The following is an 18,322-nucleotide window of genomic DNA, read 5'->3' as shown; positions in this document are numbered from 1 at the left end:
GACTGATCTCGCTTTTTTTTTTGTCTACAATATCTTTATTTTTATTTTTATCGCAAGTTCAGCAAGAGATGTAATATTGATACTATCGATAACAATACACAAAATACCCTGGGTAGGGGATGTTTAAAGATGGGGCGGGCTACTCCAATACAACAATTTTTTTTTCCTAAGTATTACAACACCCCTGCTCTCTAGGGTCATGTTTTGAACATTGCAGTTATATTTGATATTCGCATCAAATGTTACGACTTTTTATTCCATCGTTAGGTCTGAGGTGGCATTTAGACGTCTAATATTCACTGGCGTAAAGATGGAGATGAAAGAAGTGGGAACTGCCCCCCCCCCCTCTATAATAATTGGTAATAATTATGTAAAATCGTTGTTATGCGTTTTCAACAAATTAATTTGATATGTGGTTGTTTATTTTGAACGCCTAATCAATCATTGATGTAGAAGCTATGGCTCACTCGCCTCGCTAGCTTCCAATTTTCCACCATAAGTCAGTTTTTAAAATTCAGCCACCTCATTTTTTCTCTCATTACGCCAGTATTGGTAACTAATCCCTTTAATAAAAAAGATGGTATTGTAGTTCCCTGACAAATATCATGCACTTAGAACGATCAATATCAAACAGCCGTTTGCAATGATAACAAGCATAACATTTTCTTTACACGGCGTACATATCCCGAACCCTCGTCATCAAATTTTAGTGATTAGCTTATATATTTCTCCAACGTATCGGTGAAATACATCCTTACAAAGCGACACGAATGAGGACAAATTATATCTGGATGCAGGGATATAATGATTTTAATATTTCTTCTTCCTCGTGCGTCTATTAGCTCGGGCCTTCTTCCATTGAAAGCAATAACTGACATTGATCTTTAAGAATACAATCAATCGGCAATGCGTCTGTGCTCTTCTGCAAAATTAATCTATTGATCGAAAACATAACATAATAATTTCCATCAATATCCCTTCCCCCACTTATCATAAGGCTACATGAGGTATGGGTAGCGTGAAGATTAAAAAACCATCCAGATACTTTATAACGTTTGAACCAAGCACAAATTCAACGCCCGAATATCTCCTTTTGTTCGTACCGCAAAATAACGTGGTGTACACTTCAATTAACACGTGATTCGAATATTTTGGACGGATTACAGTAAACCCACAACAACACGCCGATGAGACCAGTCCGCAGAATACATCATTTGCAGATAGATGTATCTTTATACTTCATTGGATAATACATAACAACGATTTCGAGCGAGCCTTTCCAATCGCGTTGATGGATATTATTTTTCTTCATTGTCATGATTGTTATAGTTCCATTCGGTTTATTTTTCCGGTTGTATAATATCTTTATGATAATATTCTTTAAGCAACAAATTTCTTGTTTGTCAAAGTATTTTTTGCAAGTTAGCCAGTTTTTCCCCGTCGTGTGCTGTATACTGAGTTGTTTCAAATCATTGCAGTTATGTAGCTGGGATTTCCGTATTTTTACTGTAAAGTCCACCATTGTAAAGTGAGGTGTTTTGGAAATGCCAAGGATATGTTGGGGGATTTCGACTCCCGATGCTTTTAATGACATGGATCAATTCGTGATGGAAATGACCGAAGGCCTAATCGGAATGCACGACAACGTCGAAATGTCCAAGAAAACACCCATATTCGATACCCGGCACCGCCTACAAGATGTTGACATTGTCTTCATGTTATAAACTACCGTCATGATGGTGATGATGATGATGATGATGATGATTATGATGATGATGGTAATGATGAGGATGATGATGTACGTGTTGGTGGTGGTGGTGGTGGTGGAGTTGATGATGACGATAATGCTGATGATGATTGTTGCAGTGATGAAGATGATGGCGATGATAATGACGATGGTGGTGATCTGTTGTCGGTACTGAGGATGAATGCTAGTACCTTGTATAATGTGGAAATTCCGTAGCAGCTTGTTCATAAAGCTTATCTATATTACCTAGCTTTTTAAGAGGTAAGTGCATTAAATCATTACATTTTTTTCTTTAAAAAATAATTCCAAAGTAATTCAAAATATATATTTTAAAAAATCTGATAGCTAAACTGGTGATGATGATAGTGATGGGAATATAATTGTGTAGCGCAATGTTTGATGATTTGATAATTTCTTACAGCAGGTTTTTTTTTTATTCACCTCAGTATGCAGTGCGTATAAATAAATGGCTATTATAAAAGAACCAATACATGTTGCAATTCAGATTTCCCATAAAGCTAGGGTTACACATAAAACAATTCTCCCGAATACGATCCGATTCGGATGGTTTCGATGGATTCGAATGTTCTCGAAAAGAGTCCCTCCCGAATTTTCTCGCATTCGCGGAGGGAGAACAGAATATTCCCGACATCACCCGAATACGTGTATTCGGATGAATTCGCGGCAGATTCGGTTCCGGTGTAAATCTAGCTTAATGTGAAAAAGCAACTCATCATAATTTTACTATATCTTACTGACATAATACATAGTTGAATGAATTGATTTGGAAAACAAGAGGTACAGTTGCCATTTTTCCCCAAGTTGTTAGTAACATTTTTGAAGTCTAAGGAAACTGATCAGTCATTGGGGATCATATTTCAGCTATGCATTCGTTAGCATAGCCAACAAAAAGGGCTATTTAAATGTATTTACTTAGCTGAGGCATCAGTGAAAATTTCATCTCAGCCTCAACAAATATTGGAATAGGGTATTGGTACCTCATGTCTTCAACGACAATTAGATTTGTCATGGATGGTGTAACAGGTACAAGCAGGGGAATCAGTAACACTCTGTAGAGTTGCCCTTTTATTATCAGGTAAAATATAATTAACATATTATATCGAATAATCTGAATGGCATTGAATTTGGCTAAATTGGAGTTGAATTGAAATCTCTTAATATTAGCCATCGAAAATTGGGTTTCCTTTTTATACGCACTGTATAACACTATTATCACTGTGTATGACATCACAAAAATTAAGACGTAGTAGACTTTCTCAGTGATAAGCACATTAAATTTATTTTTGTTCCTAAAAAAATGTGTGGTTTCTAATTGATAAATAGTATCCATGACCTATGTCTGCTAAATAATTGAAACATTTCGTTTGTAACGTCGTTTAGTGGTCATCTGTTAAGTGTCATTGATACAGATACGTGATATATTTATTCTTTTATTTTATTCTGATGTCTCCTTTAACACTTGATAGTTTTATGATAATTGCGTTTTGTTTTGATGACCAGGAGGTGCGCGGCGCGAAACTGTTTGGTTGTCATTTAATATGACATCGTGTTACCTTAGTGACTGTTATGTATGTATGTGTTTCTGTGATAATTCTTCTCTATATTACAGATTGCAAGTTAATGAATGACTTTCATTTTTTATGGAATAAGATAGTGATAAAAATTACAGGATGATGTAATAACTTCAGCGCCAGATTTAACACCATACCCTACCCTATAAATCTATCATAAAACCCACTGCAACCCTTATATTACACTTACCCTATATCTTAGACGAAATAAAGCCTGGACCAATTTCGACGGAGCAAATGTGGTGTCACCGTTAAGGTTATGGATTTTACCGTAGTCAATATTGGACCGCGGTCAATAGCTTGTAAAAATGACAATTTTTGTATAAAATTTGTTTTACATAATTATTTGGACGCCTGTTTTGGATAATTTCTAATTGAAATAATCAAAATTCATTATTTTACAAAAAACGCTTATATGAAATATGTTTTTAGGTTTCCATATATTATGTTTCATATGTCTATTTCATAAGAATACACACGGATGATAAATATTTTCTATTCGTACTTCTCCTAGCTGACAGTATACTCCTTTTCATATCATTAAACAAAATTGCTCAATATCATTGATCAAATATTGATAGCCCAGCAGACGACACCAGTTACCGAGACGGTTCCCGCCACCACTTCCTTACCCATGGTTACCACTGACCAGACATCGACATCTTCTTGTTCCGGTTCTTGCAGCATGACAACAAAGGGTATATTTGTATTTTAGTTTTTGTTTTACCAAACAATGGTAAAATAAAAACGTTTCAAAACGAAGAAGCGTGGAATAACTAAGCAAGATAGCACAATTTCCCTATCTGCCTATATTACCCCCGCTAAGCTAGTCTACCTTGATTGCTAATTTCATAATTATTTTTAAGGATCCTGCGGACATTACAAACTCTGCTTTTTTGTTGTTGCATGATCCCTTACAATTCACTTTCATTTACTGCCATTGTCATAATCTTCTGTATTCAGTATATAATCAAATGTATTTCTTGTATTGTGTTATTATATTTTGTTATAAATTTTTTTAAGCACGAAATTCAATAGAATACCGATTCCGGTGCTCACAGCTTTTTGAGGTCCTGCCGGTACCCATTTGCCTCAACGATTATGTGTATATATGGCTGGATGACGAAATAGGAAAGAAAAACTAGGTGTTTTTATACATCGAAATGTGTATATTGCATATAATATGTATTTAATCGGATAGCAATTAGTGCCAATGTTGTTAAATCAACCTGTGTAAAACTCCTTTTCGCCTAACTCTTGATGTAAGATATTTTTCTTTTAGAGATTCACAAAGTGATTTAATTTTATTGATCAAAATAGTATTAGACCTGCAGACGACACCGGTTACTACCATGTCTCCAACCACTCCTCCCGTAACCATGGTTTCTACTCAATCCATATCGACATCATCGACCTGCTTCAACGGTTCTTGCCACACGACAACTGAAGGTGAGAGCTTTCGTGTGTATCCTGTTCTTTATTCTATATTCGTTTCAAAATATTGTTTTTTATTTTACCCTTTATTATCACGCTAATGACTGTCTTGTAATTCTGTACATTCTATTGTCCTCGGGGTATGGATAAAAAATAATCATTGTATAATTTAGTGTTTACTTAAGTTCTTGTTCTTTTTCTTCTTCTGCTGCTTTGCTACTACCACTTATTTCTCGCCACCATCCCCCTTTCTTCTTCTCATTTCCCCTCCTCGTTCTTCTTTTCTTCTTCTGTTTCTTCTTTTTCTCCTCCTTTCCACCTACTGGTTTTTCTAAGTTTACGTCTCTTTTTATTTTATCGATCAGTGGTGAATCCGTGAACGTGCTAGTAAACCCCACATTAAAGGAGAGACACGTCTGAAGAATGGCTATAGTTCGTTTCCTTTTATTTCTTCCAACGTATTTCCACGTTTATATCTTTATCAGTGATGCATCCATGTACCAATAATCCCTGCACCAATGGTGGAACGTGTGTGGAAGATGGAGAAGTTTTCACATGCCAATGCCCGTCGGGTTTCCAAGGTACAACATGCCAAACAGGTATGTGTAGGTTTATTTTGTCTTCAGGCTAGCTGTTATGTTCTGATTCCCAATAAATTTCGAGAAATTCATGAAAAATATTTACTTTCTACCCATCACAAAACTCGCAGCCATGATTCGTATTTACTATTTTGGGGGTCGTTTTAATATCAATATTTGTCAAATAGCTGGAGAATCATTGGAGAATTGAATAAAATGTAATAAAATCGATGATGATGATGATGATAAAACTATCACAAGAAATATGACACTAAAATTAATATCATAGAAACATGTGATATTTGAAAAGGTGTATTAGAAGTTTGAAGATAACATGCCCCCCCCCCCTCTCCCTCTCTCTCTCTCTCTCTCCTGTCTCATTGTATCTTTCTTTCTATACCCCTTTTTTCTGCTTCATCCTCTCTTTCTCGTTGTCCTCTGACAGTGGTAAACTCCTGTAGCAGTCACACCTGTCTGAATGGAGCAACCTGCGAGGAGGGTACAGAAGGAGCCGTATGTCAATGTCCTTTTGGTTACGAGGGAATTCACTGTGAATTAGGTACACAATCTGTCTACCTTCAATTTGGCCTTATGTTTTGGCTCAGGTTCCCGTCTTACAAAGAATTGTGATTGATCTGACCCCCCTCAACGATATGGAAATCCATCAATATCATATTTTTCTTAAGGGAAATTTGCCCATTGTCATTGTGTAAACCTACTGAATTGTCAAGAAAGCGACAAATGCTTGAATACACATTACATCTAGAATAAAAATTAAAAAACATGCATTATATCTGTTGGCTTTGCTGGCTTTCCATAGTTGTGGTTGATAGGATCGATCGCAACTCTTTGATATACATTGCCCTGAAATCAGATGCACGCATTTGCGATTTATTAAATTGTGTTTAAACGTGATCCTTTTGTGCAACGAGCCCTACACCTTCTAGGTTTACACCAAATAAGCATTATAAATAAACGAATACAATCAGGCAATATGGATTTAACAATATTCGTGGAGTTATGATACCACCATCTCTCAGATCATTCCACAATGATAGCGATTTGATTGCTCTTTACATCATAACGTTGTCCCTGTTTCATTTAGCTGTTTGTAAGGTTGCGCACACCTTTATGCAATATATTATGGAAAGTGCTAAGACAGTTAAAAAATGGATTATTAAGAACATGAAAGGGTCACCAGTAGTTCGTAAGTCATTCGTAATTTACGGACAGCTTCATGAAATACCCGCCGGGAGTGGTTTGGTGCCGACAGTCGACTCATCATCGTATACAGAGAGACGCACTCGATACAGAAGTTTATTATTGTTCTCATTCTGTTATTTTGGGGATAAAACCTGGGCAAAATTTTCTTAGTCTGTGATCATTTAATAGCAGATCGGTTCTTCTGGGATCAATATTCAGTTCTTCTTTGTCTTCCTTCCAGATTTGACGCCGAATTTCAATTTCTCCCAAGCACGTGTCTTGAACCCCGCTGACTTTGGTAAGTCCAATGGAGCCTGATCGGTTAAGAATGAACAATACATCTGACTGCGTCATTAAGGGTATCATTAGTTTTAGATGGTTTATCAAAATTTATTATAGCTTAAATTTATTTTTCTTGATTCCCTACAAACCCTTGAGAAAGGGTAAAATCGTATTCAATAATCCTTATCTGGTTATCCCATGGCAATCCCAACCAGAGACATCTGAGTTCGCATTAGTTTAGATGATAATCTGACAGGTTTATATTGCACTTAAATGATGATAAGTATGATTCAGCGAAATTTAATAATTAGTATTTTTAAATTTTTCCAATATCAATTAAGAATGATTCGCGTTAAAATGATCCCTAATATTCGTGCCTTTTTGTTACGCACATTTACACCGGTATGAATACCAGTTCACCACTCCTGACTAAAATGATAACGAAATAAGAGACAAGATGAAAGAAAAGATTAATGGACATCTCGGTTTCTCCCCCAAAATTAAGGATTTAAGCATTAAGCATTTTTCTCTTCATAAATGGAATATGAGCAGGGTTTTTTTACTCCCTCCCTTCTCTCTTCCCATCCCTTTTCTCTACCCCACCCCCATTACCTTTCTCTTTATCTGCCATGATTAGGTGTGGATAGAAGCTCGCCTCAGCCTTATTACATGCTGGCAGATCACTACAATACTTTACAGATGAAGCAAGGAAATGATCATCAAGAAATTGTCAACGAACCTTGCCGCAATAACATGATGGACTGTATTAAGCTCACTGGTTTGCTATATTATCAATATTATATTTTTTTCTTGCAAGTACTCATCAATATGATATCGGTCCGTATTCTAAAGTCTGATTTGCTACCATCTATTTCTGTGCCAAAAGTAGAAATAAAAATGTTTAGACTTTGCCGCCATTGTTAACTTCTCGGGTTTACTGTGGTATTCCCAATATAACTCTGCGCTATGGGAAACCCAAAATCCTAAAACTTTGTTTACATTGCGCCATTACGCAAATAAAGGAAAACCCGGACGATCTCAGGTTAGGGGTGAAGGTAGTTTATTACCGTGACCGAGTCAACCATAAAGTATGGAACGCCATACGAATCACAAACAATTAACACATAGTGGCGTGACCACTTTTTCTCCTTCCCGTGATTATTTAAGATTGAATACATTTATACAAGCAAATCCAAAAATTTCTACTGACAGCTAACTATCTAATTAAAACATAATACAGCTCTACACCTCAATGACAAAACAGGCATTTACTTAACAACAATCATTTCAATCTTACTTTTCCTTCAACAAGTACCAACTGAACTATCATCTTTAAAATGTAAATTAAAACACCTGCTAATGGGAATAGCCTCTTGTGACATAAATATCTTTCAACTGACAACTGAAAATGCACATTGATAGGCAATACATGGTAACATACCTAAACTCTATACCTGGCTAAAACTTTTACACCATTACAACTTAAACAGTTGTCAGTTCAAAATTTCAATAAGACATACTACATAAACTAATATGCCAAGTAACAAGGTGCACAAACAATATCAACAAGCATGTTATTCGTTTAACAAAATGCATATACGCCTAGATTTCAAACAAAAGATAAATACATGTATGAGCAACTCAACAATCAAAATATACTATAAGTCACCATTTCTCTCCTTCTTCCCGAAAAGAAGAGATCCGCACACTCTACACAACCTAGCATGTATACATGTATAAAAAAGCCTGTAGCAATACTTAAAAACATATGATAAACAATGTCCATACGATCAAATATCAATTCACTTAAAAAATAAAGGAAAAATCAAAAACAAACATACGCGTTCCAAAAAGGGGACACAAAGTAAGATAGGAAACAAACATAATTAACCAGGCAGAAAATAACTGCTGACTTCAGGGAACTGACTGGAGAAAAGCAATCAATATAACTATACTGTGTCTAAACGAAATTAATCACTACACTCGATCCGCAAAGAGGGCACTATGCTATAAAACATGTAAAATACTGCATATGAAAAGGATAACAGGCACTGTCAACACCATCAACATATAACATCATCAAAGTCATGTCATAAATGCAAGTGTATAACAAAGGCATTGGGTAATAAAGGCAGAGAAAAAAGGCAATCCTATCAATTATATTCTCAGTAAAAAAACCATGATTAAAAAAAAAACACAATGGTATCATCGTTATAAAAAATACAAGAGATAGACGCAATCAACAAACAAGTGCATCCATTAAAACAAGACATCAGCAATTACACAACCTTTCATTCGCAAGTGCAACCAAGAAGTAACAAACGCACCAACCTCACAACCAAGGTAATGCAAACCCACATGAACACACACCAAATGTAACCAACAAACATCAGCAATAAGTCACATATCACAAATGATCATCAAACAGAAACCAAAAATCTAAAAATAAGATAATTAATGAGCGAGACATGTAAAAGCAAAATAACTGGGAAACAAAAGTTAAAAATTCAAGTCCAAATCATCAAAGTCCAGATGACAAAGTATCAGTCCTTTTGGCTGCCTAGTATAGGCATCAATCAAGTGGGGTCAAAGTCCAGTAGAATGTGGGGAAGGGGCTCTTCAACAAGGTGAGGCCAACGATAAACATGGAAGATTCCTGAATGTCTATTGGGTACGAGATGACCTGGACCTGCATGGGGAAGGGCAGCCAGAGTTCTCTCAGACAAAGGATCCAATCCGGCTTCTAGTGAGGGCGGTCGGGGTCCACGGTTCCAAGGGGTAAGACTCCAGGTAAGGTAGGCGTCACAGCAGGTAGGACCAGGCAAGGAAGACAGGCCAAGGTCTAGCATAGAATGACCAGTGAAAGAGGCCTGCCGATGACAATCATAGGTTCTGTCATTAAGAGTGACCATGTGGCTAGTCACCGGAGAAGGCAATGAATGAACGCCCATCACAAGATCGGACTTGCCATTGTACTTAACTAAAGGCTGTCTAGTACAGTGAAGATCTGTATCTCCCGAACATGGACCAAATGGATCAAGATAGCTACCACGAATGGGGTCAGTAGTTGAAGCAGGAACATTGTTGGCATCAGGAGGATATGTCGGCTTAAGCGTGGCATAGTTGTCATGGTAACGAATGCCGGGAACTGAGCACACGGGCTCAACGACACGAGAGGCGTGCGAGTCGCGATCTATGGACATCGACACGGACCTAGTAGTGACGGGGTCACGTCGGCTATTCATCTCTGGAGATGTCCCATACGAACAGTCAATGCTGGAGTATACTTTGTAAGTACTCAAAGCGGCTATGGAGTTGTCAGAGAGTTTACATCCGTTCGAGCTGCCATGATACGATTCAACGACCGGTGTGTTGACCGCGAAGAGACCTGTTGTTCGTGTACGATCAACAACATGGTTACGACAGTACGACTCGAATGCTAGTCTGCGATTGGCATAGTAGCTGCGATATGATGCGCTTCTGCAAGACGAATTGGATACCGAAGCGTGTTTGGCACGACTGTCGCGATGCGAATCGGCTATGGTCTTATCATCGATATTGTATGTAGTAACCGAACACTTAGGCATGCAAAGATCTGTTGTACGATTCTTTTGCGAGTAACCTTCAGGGAAAGCCACAACATCGGAGTGCTCAACACCGTCATGTGACGAACTAACAGACCCAGAGCTATGCTCAGTAAGAAAGACCGGAGGACTTGGAACATTGACATGTTCCTCTCGACACATGCTAGCAAACCGACAATACACAGCCAAGAAACCAACAGCAACAGGATTGCTGTAAACATCAATAACTGTATGAGGGAGTTCATAGGCATTGGGGGTGCTTGAAACACAATTTGGTTTGCAATTGATGTAATGATATGTGTCTGAGAGATCGTGTTCAGTGTTAGGCATGATGTCATTACTTATACCTTGTAAGATTTTGGCATTGTTGTACTCATGTATTTTCTTAGACATTTTATTGAGGTTAAGTACTGAATCAACCTCACTTTCATCTTCATTCATGGTTTCATGTGAGAGGTTGTCACTTATCATATCACCAACAATCCCATGTAAGATGTTATGACATATCATGTCACTTTCACTCATCATGTCACCTTCATTCTCATGTAAGATGTTATCATCACTCATCATGTCACCTTCATACTCATGTAAGATGTTATCACTCATTGTGTCACCTTCATTCACATGTAAGATGTTATCACTCATCGTGTCACCTTCATTTTCATGTAAGATGTTAACGTCACTCATCGTGTCACCTTCATTCTCATGTAAGATGTTATCACTCATTGTGTCACCTTCATTCTCGTGTAAGATGTTATCACTCATAGTGTCACCTTCATTTTCATGCAAGATGTTAACGTCACTCATCGTGTCACCTTCATTCTCATGTAAGATGTTATCATCACTCATTGTGTCACCTTCATTCTCATGTAAGATGTTATCATCACTCATCATGTCAACTTCATTCTCATGTAAGATGTTATCATCACTCATCGTGTCACCTTCATTCTCATGTAAGATATAATCATCATTCATCGTGTCACCTTCATTCTCATGTAAGATGTTATCATCACGCATTGTGTCACCTTCATTCTCATGTAAGATGTTATCATCACTCATCGTGTCAACTTCATTCTCATGTAAGATATTATCATCACTCATCCTGTCACCTTCATTCTCATGTAAGATATCATCACTTGTGTCACCTTCATTCTCAAGTGAGATGTTATCAATACTCGTGTCACCTTCATGTTCATGTAAGATATTATCATCACTCTCATATCCAGAATCCTGGTAACCATGGTTACTGACACTGAGGGGTGCATCACACTCATGTTCACTCACTGTCACATCACAATGAGAGAAAGCTTCACTCAACAGGCATGCATTATTGGATGTATCAACAATCGCACATTCAATCTCGTTCTCAGTCTTGTCATGAAGACAAACTGTTGGATTATCCCGCTCTCTCTCATGTTTGTATTGTATAAAGCTACCGTTTGTATGCTGTGGTTGTGTGAGATCTGTAGGCTGGTGTTCATTGGAATCGTGGTAAATGAACTCAAGTCCAAAGTCACCAAATGTTATTAAACCTTTGGAAGGCCTAACCATTACATCATTGTGCTCCATGAACGGTGCACCAACGAGGATATCACCTCTGAGACCTAGACCTACAAACGCGTCATCTGCAATCACTAAACCATCAAACCATAGGTTATAATCTTCGTAAGATAGCACAAAAGAACTACTGCCAATCACACTCGACCTGGGAATGGGGAATCCCCCAACCGAAGGAATGTTATCATCAGCATCAGACTCGGAAAAATCAACACTGTCATAATCAACAACATCGAATTCAATAACACAATGATCAACAACTGATTTGCTCACCATATTAATGGTACAACCACTTCGTACCTCTACTTGTACGAAGCAATCACTCTCCTGCTGCCCCTGCACGACAGCTGGAAAATGGGGGTCTGGAGCGCGCCGCCTCTTCGACGCATCACCAAAAATGGGCCCGGTCACGGCAATGGCGCATCGCTGCGTTGATGCAAATCCATACATCTTCAGAAGTATGTGGGACTACGATTCACCTAAGAAAAAGAGCTAACCTGACATTATCACGAAAAAGTTACATTCGAGCGCCCGGTCCCACGGATTGGATAAAGTTCCCTAGGAGCCTGGAATAACACTGAGTCGAATGGTCTAGGTTCAGATCCCGACGGTGCCACCACGCCATTACGCAAATAAAGGAAAACCCGGACGATCTCAGGTTAGGGGTGAAGGTAGTTTATTACCGTGACCGAGTCAACCATAAAGTATGGAACGCCATACGAATCACAAACAATTAACACATAGTGGCGTTGTACATTTTTGATGTTTGATACGTTATTTCCTCTTGATTGGCAAATACCCGAGGAGACTGGAGGGGTTTTAAACATGTTCGAGCAACATGTGCAATCCACCACCACTCTCCCATGACAAATGTTCATGTTATTTCATTTTTTAGGGGCCACGTCACGACTGAATCCGATGACGTCGATAACAGGTACCTGTTTGCATCAGGTCGAGAACTGTCCTCAAGGGTTTGCCATATCATTGTGGCTCTTCCTGGAAACAGAAGCAATTGATGGCGTACCTTCCAAGCTGCTCTCGGTCGAAGATGGAACCCTCAATGTTCCTTATGTCAGACTGATGATTACTGCCCAGAGAGCTATAGAATTTTCAGGTACTCTTACTTAAATACTGATACATGTTTGGAAATCTCCGGCGATCATCGTTTTATATAGAAAGCCTTTGAAGAGAGACAATTCAAACTTCTACATGGCAGTATATGCCATTTTGACTTTGATTAACAACTCCAGATGTGAGATATCTAAAGTTCAGTACCTTAACTTTTATATATTTTTATACGTTTTTAAGTTTCGGATCATAATTTCATACGTTTCATTTTGTCAAAACAATTTTTTTTATTGTTTCATGTAAACTGCTTACTTCGTTAAAATAGCGTATGTGTGTTATGAAAAGTCTAGAGATGTGTCGGAAAAAAACATTCCAATAATGATTTTAAGCGCTTCTCACAGAGCTATTTCTCTCTTATTTCAGTAAACGATGGAACAACCATCTTCAGGTCAAAAATTGCTGCGGGAAAGGTTAGATGGAATCAATGGTTTAATTTTGGTGCAAGCTGGAAACCAGGATCTGTCCCTCTCTTGTTCATTAACTCTAAACCTCGAGGTCAAAGTTCACAGAGTGATGTCACAGAACCCATGGACACGTCAACAAACCGGAAGGTGTGGATCGGTTCGCAGGAAACCGCAGATTCCTCGGCGCCTGTTACTGTATCCGATTTTGTGTACTGGGATCGCTTCCTGTTCGATTTTGAAAATCACCGCTTCCTGGGAATAACCGGTATTGAATTATTCAATTTGAAACTGTAAGGTTATTTGCATCAATCATAATACTTCCCTAAAAGTGATTACATTTGATTTAGTTTACATACTGCTTGTTGTTGAATCTGGAAGAAGCAATCAATATTCATCATTGATGATAATAATCATACCTTATATCCATCGTTCTAATCAGCGTTACATGCCCTTAATATCTTATTCACCCTGGCTTAGTTCAGCCTCCACACATGGCTCAATGTTTTGGTTCTGATATGGATTCATAATGTTGAGGTAGAGGATTGGTTGCAGGTTTTGACGAGTAGAATGAATATTCAGAAATTCAATGGATCAATATTTTGTCATAATTGTATGAATTATAAATTAAGATATCACTGATCACCGTGATTCAACTAATTGTCAGACATTCTATTATTGTCGGATATAACAAACTATTTGATATAAAAATACCCACTCTATCTCTCCTGCTATTGTATAAAGATGAAGAAAGGCATTTGCTTTTCAATGCCGATCTTTGGTGGACTGTAGACGGCTTTACACGCAGGGATCATCTCCTATTGGACGACTATCACAACCAAGTTGCATTGACCACGCCCATTCGTACGGACGAAAATGCAGTGGTCGTCCTGACGACTGGAAGAGATGGAAAGGGAAAGGCTCTAGATGTCAATGGAGAGGACGGATTCTGGTTATATTTTGGTAGGCAACATTTGAATTAAAATTATTAGCCCTTTTCGAAAAATACCACGTCCAACGAGAATACGGTATCGTTCATTCTCTCAGAGAAAATAAATTTGCTCAATTTTGACAAAACGATGTAACGCTTAATATTCCCTTAAGAGGACAATTCCATTAAGGATGTATGTCCGATCCCCTATAATATGAGGGAAGCAAAGTAAGCATTGGGGAAAGTTGGGATCGGACAGAAAATAAAGATTGACTACTTTGCTGGAAAGTTTATATATCAACAGAGTCACACAAAAAAGCCATTAATTCTAGATCTTCAAGAATCTTCTTTATCAGTTAGACCAAACTAAAAAAATCAAAGTACTCCAATATTGAGTCACAGTGGAGATAATGCCTTATTTTCTTCTGATTCCGCCCTTCTCCATATTCATGTCCCGTTTTCCCATCATCCATTCAAGTATGATTATCTCCCTTTAAACAGGAGATCATGACGGAACGTGCACCAGCGATCCCAGCCTTTGTGTTGATGGCATCACAGTAGCCACATGGATGAGGCTAACAGAATACCATGACAACGAGTTTCATTGCCTCTTGAGTTCGGGTGGACAGACGACACGAGGTTTTGCTATCTACCAGACGGGACAGAAGATACGCGCCATGGTGGCAAACGGAGAACGGCAGTGGATTGTCGAGGCTCCCTATGAAGAGTTTGGTGGTAACTATTTTGCTGCGGCTTGGCGTAACTTAATCAGTATACATACATTATGATTTACAATAGGCATGGCAATACGGGGAATTTAATAAAGAAGGCGAGACGAATAGAGGTGGTGCCCTATTTCTCAAATGAATAATAGGGTTTAACCCTATTATTCATTAGTATTAAATATATTAAAAGAGTGATGTCATCAATTTCTATCTTTTTCATAATCTTCTTCCGATTTCTTCCTTCTTTTCTTTCGTCGTTTTTATTTTTCACTAATTAAAAAATCGAGGGGAGGGGTCGCCTCTACCTCAGCGCTGCCTTTGTGAAAACAGAAGGATGATTGCAAATGGAATTTAAATAACTCAAACTGAGACAAGACAAGGAAGTATGAATATCATCAATACTGTTGACATTACTCTTCAATCCTTTCTCAATCATTATACAGAATGGAGTCACATCGCCCTGACATGGAATCTAACGACCGGTCTATACCTATACCTAGACGGAGATACCCGTGGTATTGACTTGAAGGGTGTCTACAGGGTGCGTGAAGCCGACCTGGACAACAAGCTCATCGTGGGCAGAAGGAACGACTTCCTCAGCGACTTCGCCAGATTGGGGTTCGAGGAACTTGCGATCTGGGAACGATTCGTCGAGCCGTGGGAAGCCAGACATGTCTTTGGCATGTTCGGTATGATAATGATAATCCCTTGTCATTCTATGGAGTTTGGTTTCATTGATATCCCACCGTCGAGGCTTTTTTTAATGGTTATGAATATTTTTTTTCAATTCAAAGTGATGTTAAAGGATATACATGAAGTGAAAGATTATTATCTGAATTGAGTAAATTGACACCAAGCATGTGTATTTGTGTGTTGGGGCGGATATGGGCAGATGGGTGAGTGGATGTAGATATTTGTTTGGTATGTATCTAATAGCTTTTTTGTCCTGCCATAAAACTCGTAACAAAAAAAATCTGATTACACAATTAATGATGGTCTTCTTGTGAATTTAAGTAATTTTCGATAAACTGGCAAGTGGAATCGATCAATTGTATACGCTACCACTTATCTGATAATGCAACCTCTTATTTTCGAAATAACATTCCATCCATGTTCTCATCAAACAATTACCTTTCTTTACCCCTCTGCAGAAAACTCGGTGTACAGTAAAGCGGCAATTTATTGGGCAGGTGAAACATTGCTTTCGAGTATGTTTGACCTTCTTGAGACCGGTAAAACTGATGGTATTATACCAGGACCAAACTCAGATGTTACCATAGCAACGGAAGATGATGATACATTCGTTGAATTACATCCCAATTCCTACCTAAACCTTGGTATGTTGGACTATGATAATAACTTGCATAAATGCTGACCCCCCCCCCCCCCACTTTGCCATGCAATGAGTGTTCACCCCTTCACTCCTTCACTGTTCACAAAACAATGTTTTATCATAAGATGTTGCATCAACAGCTTCACATCTAAACATGATAAGGGCGGAATGGAGGTATTAAGGCTTCCACAGCTTTGGTAAAGATTCAATCATACGAATTAAAGTCGCAAATATTCTTCTTCTTTCTCATTAAAAGGAACACTTTTATATATTAAACAATTGTATATCCGAGGGCTACAAAAACAATTCCCCGAGGTTTTCAGCCTATTTCCTGCTTGAAAAATGGATGATACCAAGTGGGAAACATATACGTAGTCATTTTTTTTTTTGCCCTGGTCCCGACCAAAACATACTAGACGAAATGAATGATATTTTGGTGGGAAGATACCTTGATTTACTAACAAGAGGTAGGTAATGAACGACACCTAAAAAACGAAATTGAATTTGATTGAACTTTCGAAATTATAATATTGCCTTTTCCGTTGATTTTAGGATCCTTTCCAGACTCCTGTCTAATCGAAACAGACACCTGCCTTAGCGGGTTTTCGCTCTCGATCTGGCTTCAAACACCTATTAATGCACCCATCACTGGGAGTCATCTTAATATCGAGTAAGCTTGATGTAATGTGTTCATGTGATTTTATGAAATTAAGATGTTATCCTATGCACGGGCAGGGGTTTCATTTTTCTTTCAAAGAAATTATTTATTCAATTTTTCTCCACAATTCATATAATCAAATTCATCTAAAAATCGACGAATGGTGGGGCATTATCACCCCAACCAAATGAACAATGGTTTTAGTGCTTGAAAAACAAAAGGACCACAAATCAGAATGTAATATACCAAAAGATGAAACAGACAAAGCCTGAAGGTGCTAGAAATCTATTATTCAAACCTATATTTACCTGTAAATCTTAGTCATTTACAGGTAAATATAGGTTTTAAAATTGCACCTTTCAAACATTTCATTGCTGAAATACGATTAGTCTTTAGATATAATACGTGATGATGATGGTGATGATGATATTTTGAAAATATTCAATTATCACAAACTAATTTGTAATTTCTGGGGATATTTGTCATGATAAAACACTATGCACTAGCTTCTCCAAGCAGCAACTCGTAAAAGACAGATCGATTATTCTATACAGATCGATAGCATCCTTGACTTAAGCACTAGTTTACTCACACAAATGACATGTTAACTTGATATTAATTATTTTATTTGATCGATTGCAGGTCTCGCAGTTTTACGCTCACTGTGACGTACTACACAGCCGTTGCCATAGTGAAGACTTCTGACCTGGTTTGGACAACAACAGTGCCCATTGAAGTAAGTCATCAACCATTCCGAATTTCTCCGATCCATTGATCGGGTCATCTCACCTGGAGTCCGTTACAGAGGGGGCTACAATCAAACTCGTCTCTAAAAATCAAACGGGGTCTGATTTTCAACCGAACAGAAAAAAAAATTATAACTTGACCTAAAAATGAAATTCTTTCTACAACGTCCACCCCCCCCCCCCGATCGTGTAACGAGACCGTTTATGACAGCGTCACTCTTTAATTACAAGCGTCGGGTTTTTATACTTCCGAAATGGTAGACCGAACTTTAGTTACTGACGTGGGATGTTTTCACGAAAGGTTGGGTTACGTGATTATATGGCCCGACGCGATGGTTCAACGTAAGCCATTTAACTGAATTTAGGTTCAAATTCAAATTTAAGTTTAGTTCCTAATTTTTATGATGAATTCGCTTTTTATAG

General features: G+C 38.0%; 1 protein-coding gene across 1 annotated transcript in view; it reads left to right on the top strand.

The window, feature by feature from the left end:
• The first annotated feature begins 3,906 nt into the window (after nucleotides 1-3,906).
• LOC129276953 (uncharacterized) overlaps nucleotides 3,907-18,322 on the top strand; it is a 54,020-nt gene continuing 39,604 nt past the window's right edge. The window contains exons 1-14 of the mRNA XM_064095704.1: nucleotides 3,907-4,037; nucleotides 4,660-4,788; nucleotides 5,259-5,372; nucleotides 5,797-5,910; nucleotides 6,796-6,852; nucleotides 7,474-7,614; nucleotides 12,873-13,091; nucleotides 13,469-13,774; nucleotides 14,251-14,469; nucleotides 14,939-15,172; nucleotides 15,606-15,851; nucleotides 16,314-16,499; nucleotides 17,048-17,165; nucleotides 17,796-17,889. Of these exons, the coding sequence (XP_063951774.1) occupies nucleotides 3,974-4,037; nucleotides 4,660-4,788; nucleotides 5,259-5,372; nucleotides 5,797-5,910; nucleotides 6,796-6,852; nucleotides 7,474-7,614; nucleotides 12,873-13,091; nucleotides 13,469-13,774; nucleotides 14,251-14,469; nucleotides 14,939-15,172; nucleotides 15,606-15,851; nucleotides 16,314-16,499; nucleotides 17,048-17,165; nucleotides 17,796-17,889 (2,241 nt within the window). The 5' untranslated portion in view covers nucleotides 3,907-3,973. The remainder of the gene's footprint in view (nucleotides 4,038-4,659; nucleotides 4,789-5,258; nucleotides 5,373-5,796; nucleotides 5,911-6,795; nucleotides 6,853-7,473; nucleotides 7,615-12,872; nucleotides 13,092-13,468; nucleotides 13,775-14,250; nucleotides 14,470-14,938; nucleotides 15,173-15,605; nucleotides 15,852-16,313; nucleotides 16,500-17,047; nucleotides 17,166-17,795; nucleotides 17,890-18,322) is intronic.

This window comes from Lytechinus pictus, chromosome 2 (genome assembly GCF_037042905.1).
Source record: "Lytechinus pictus isolate F3 Inbred chromosome 2, Lp3.0, whole genome shotgun sequence".
Taxonomy (NCBI): Eukaryota; Metazoa; Echinodermata; class Echinoidea; order Temnopleuroida; family Toxopneustidae; genus Lytechinus; species Lytechinus pictus.
The sequence above is the reverse complement of the archived record's forward strand: the minus strand, read 5'-3'. Positions and strand labels throughout refer to the sequence as shown.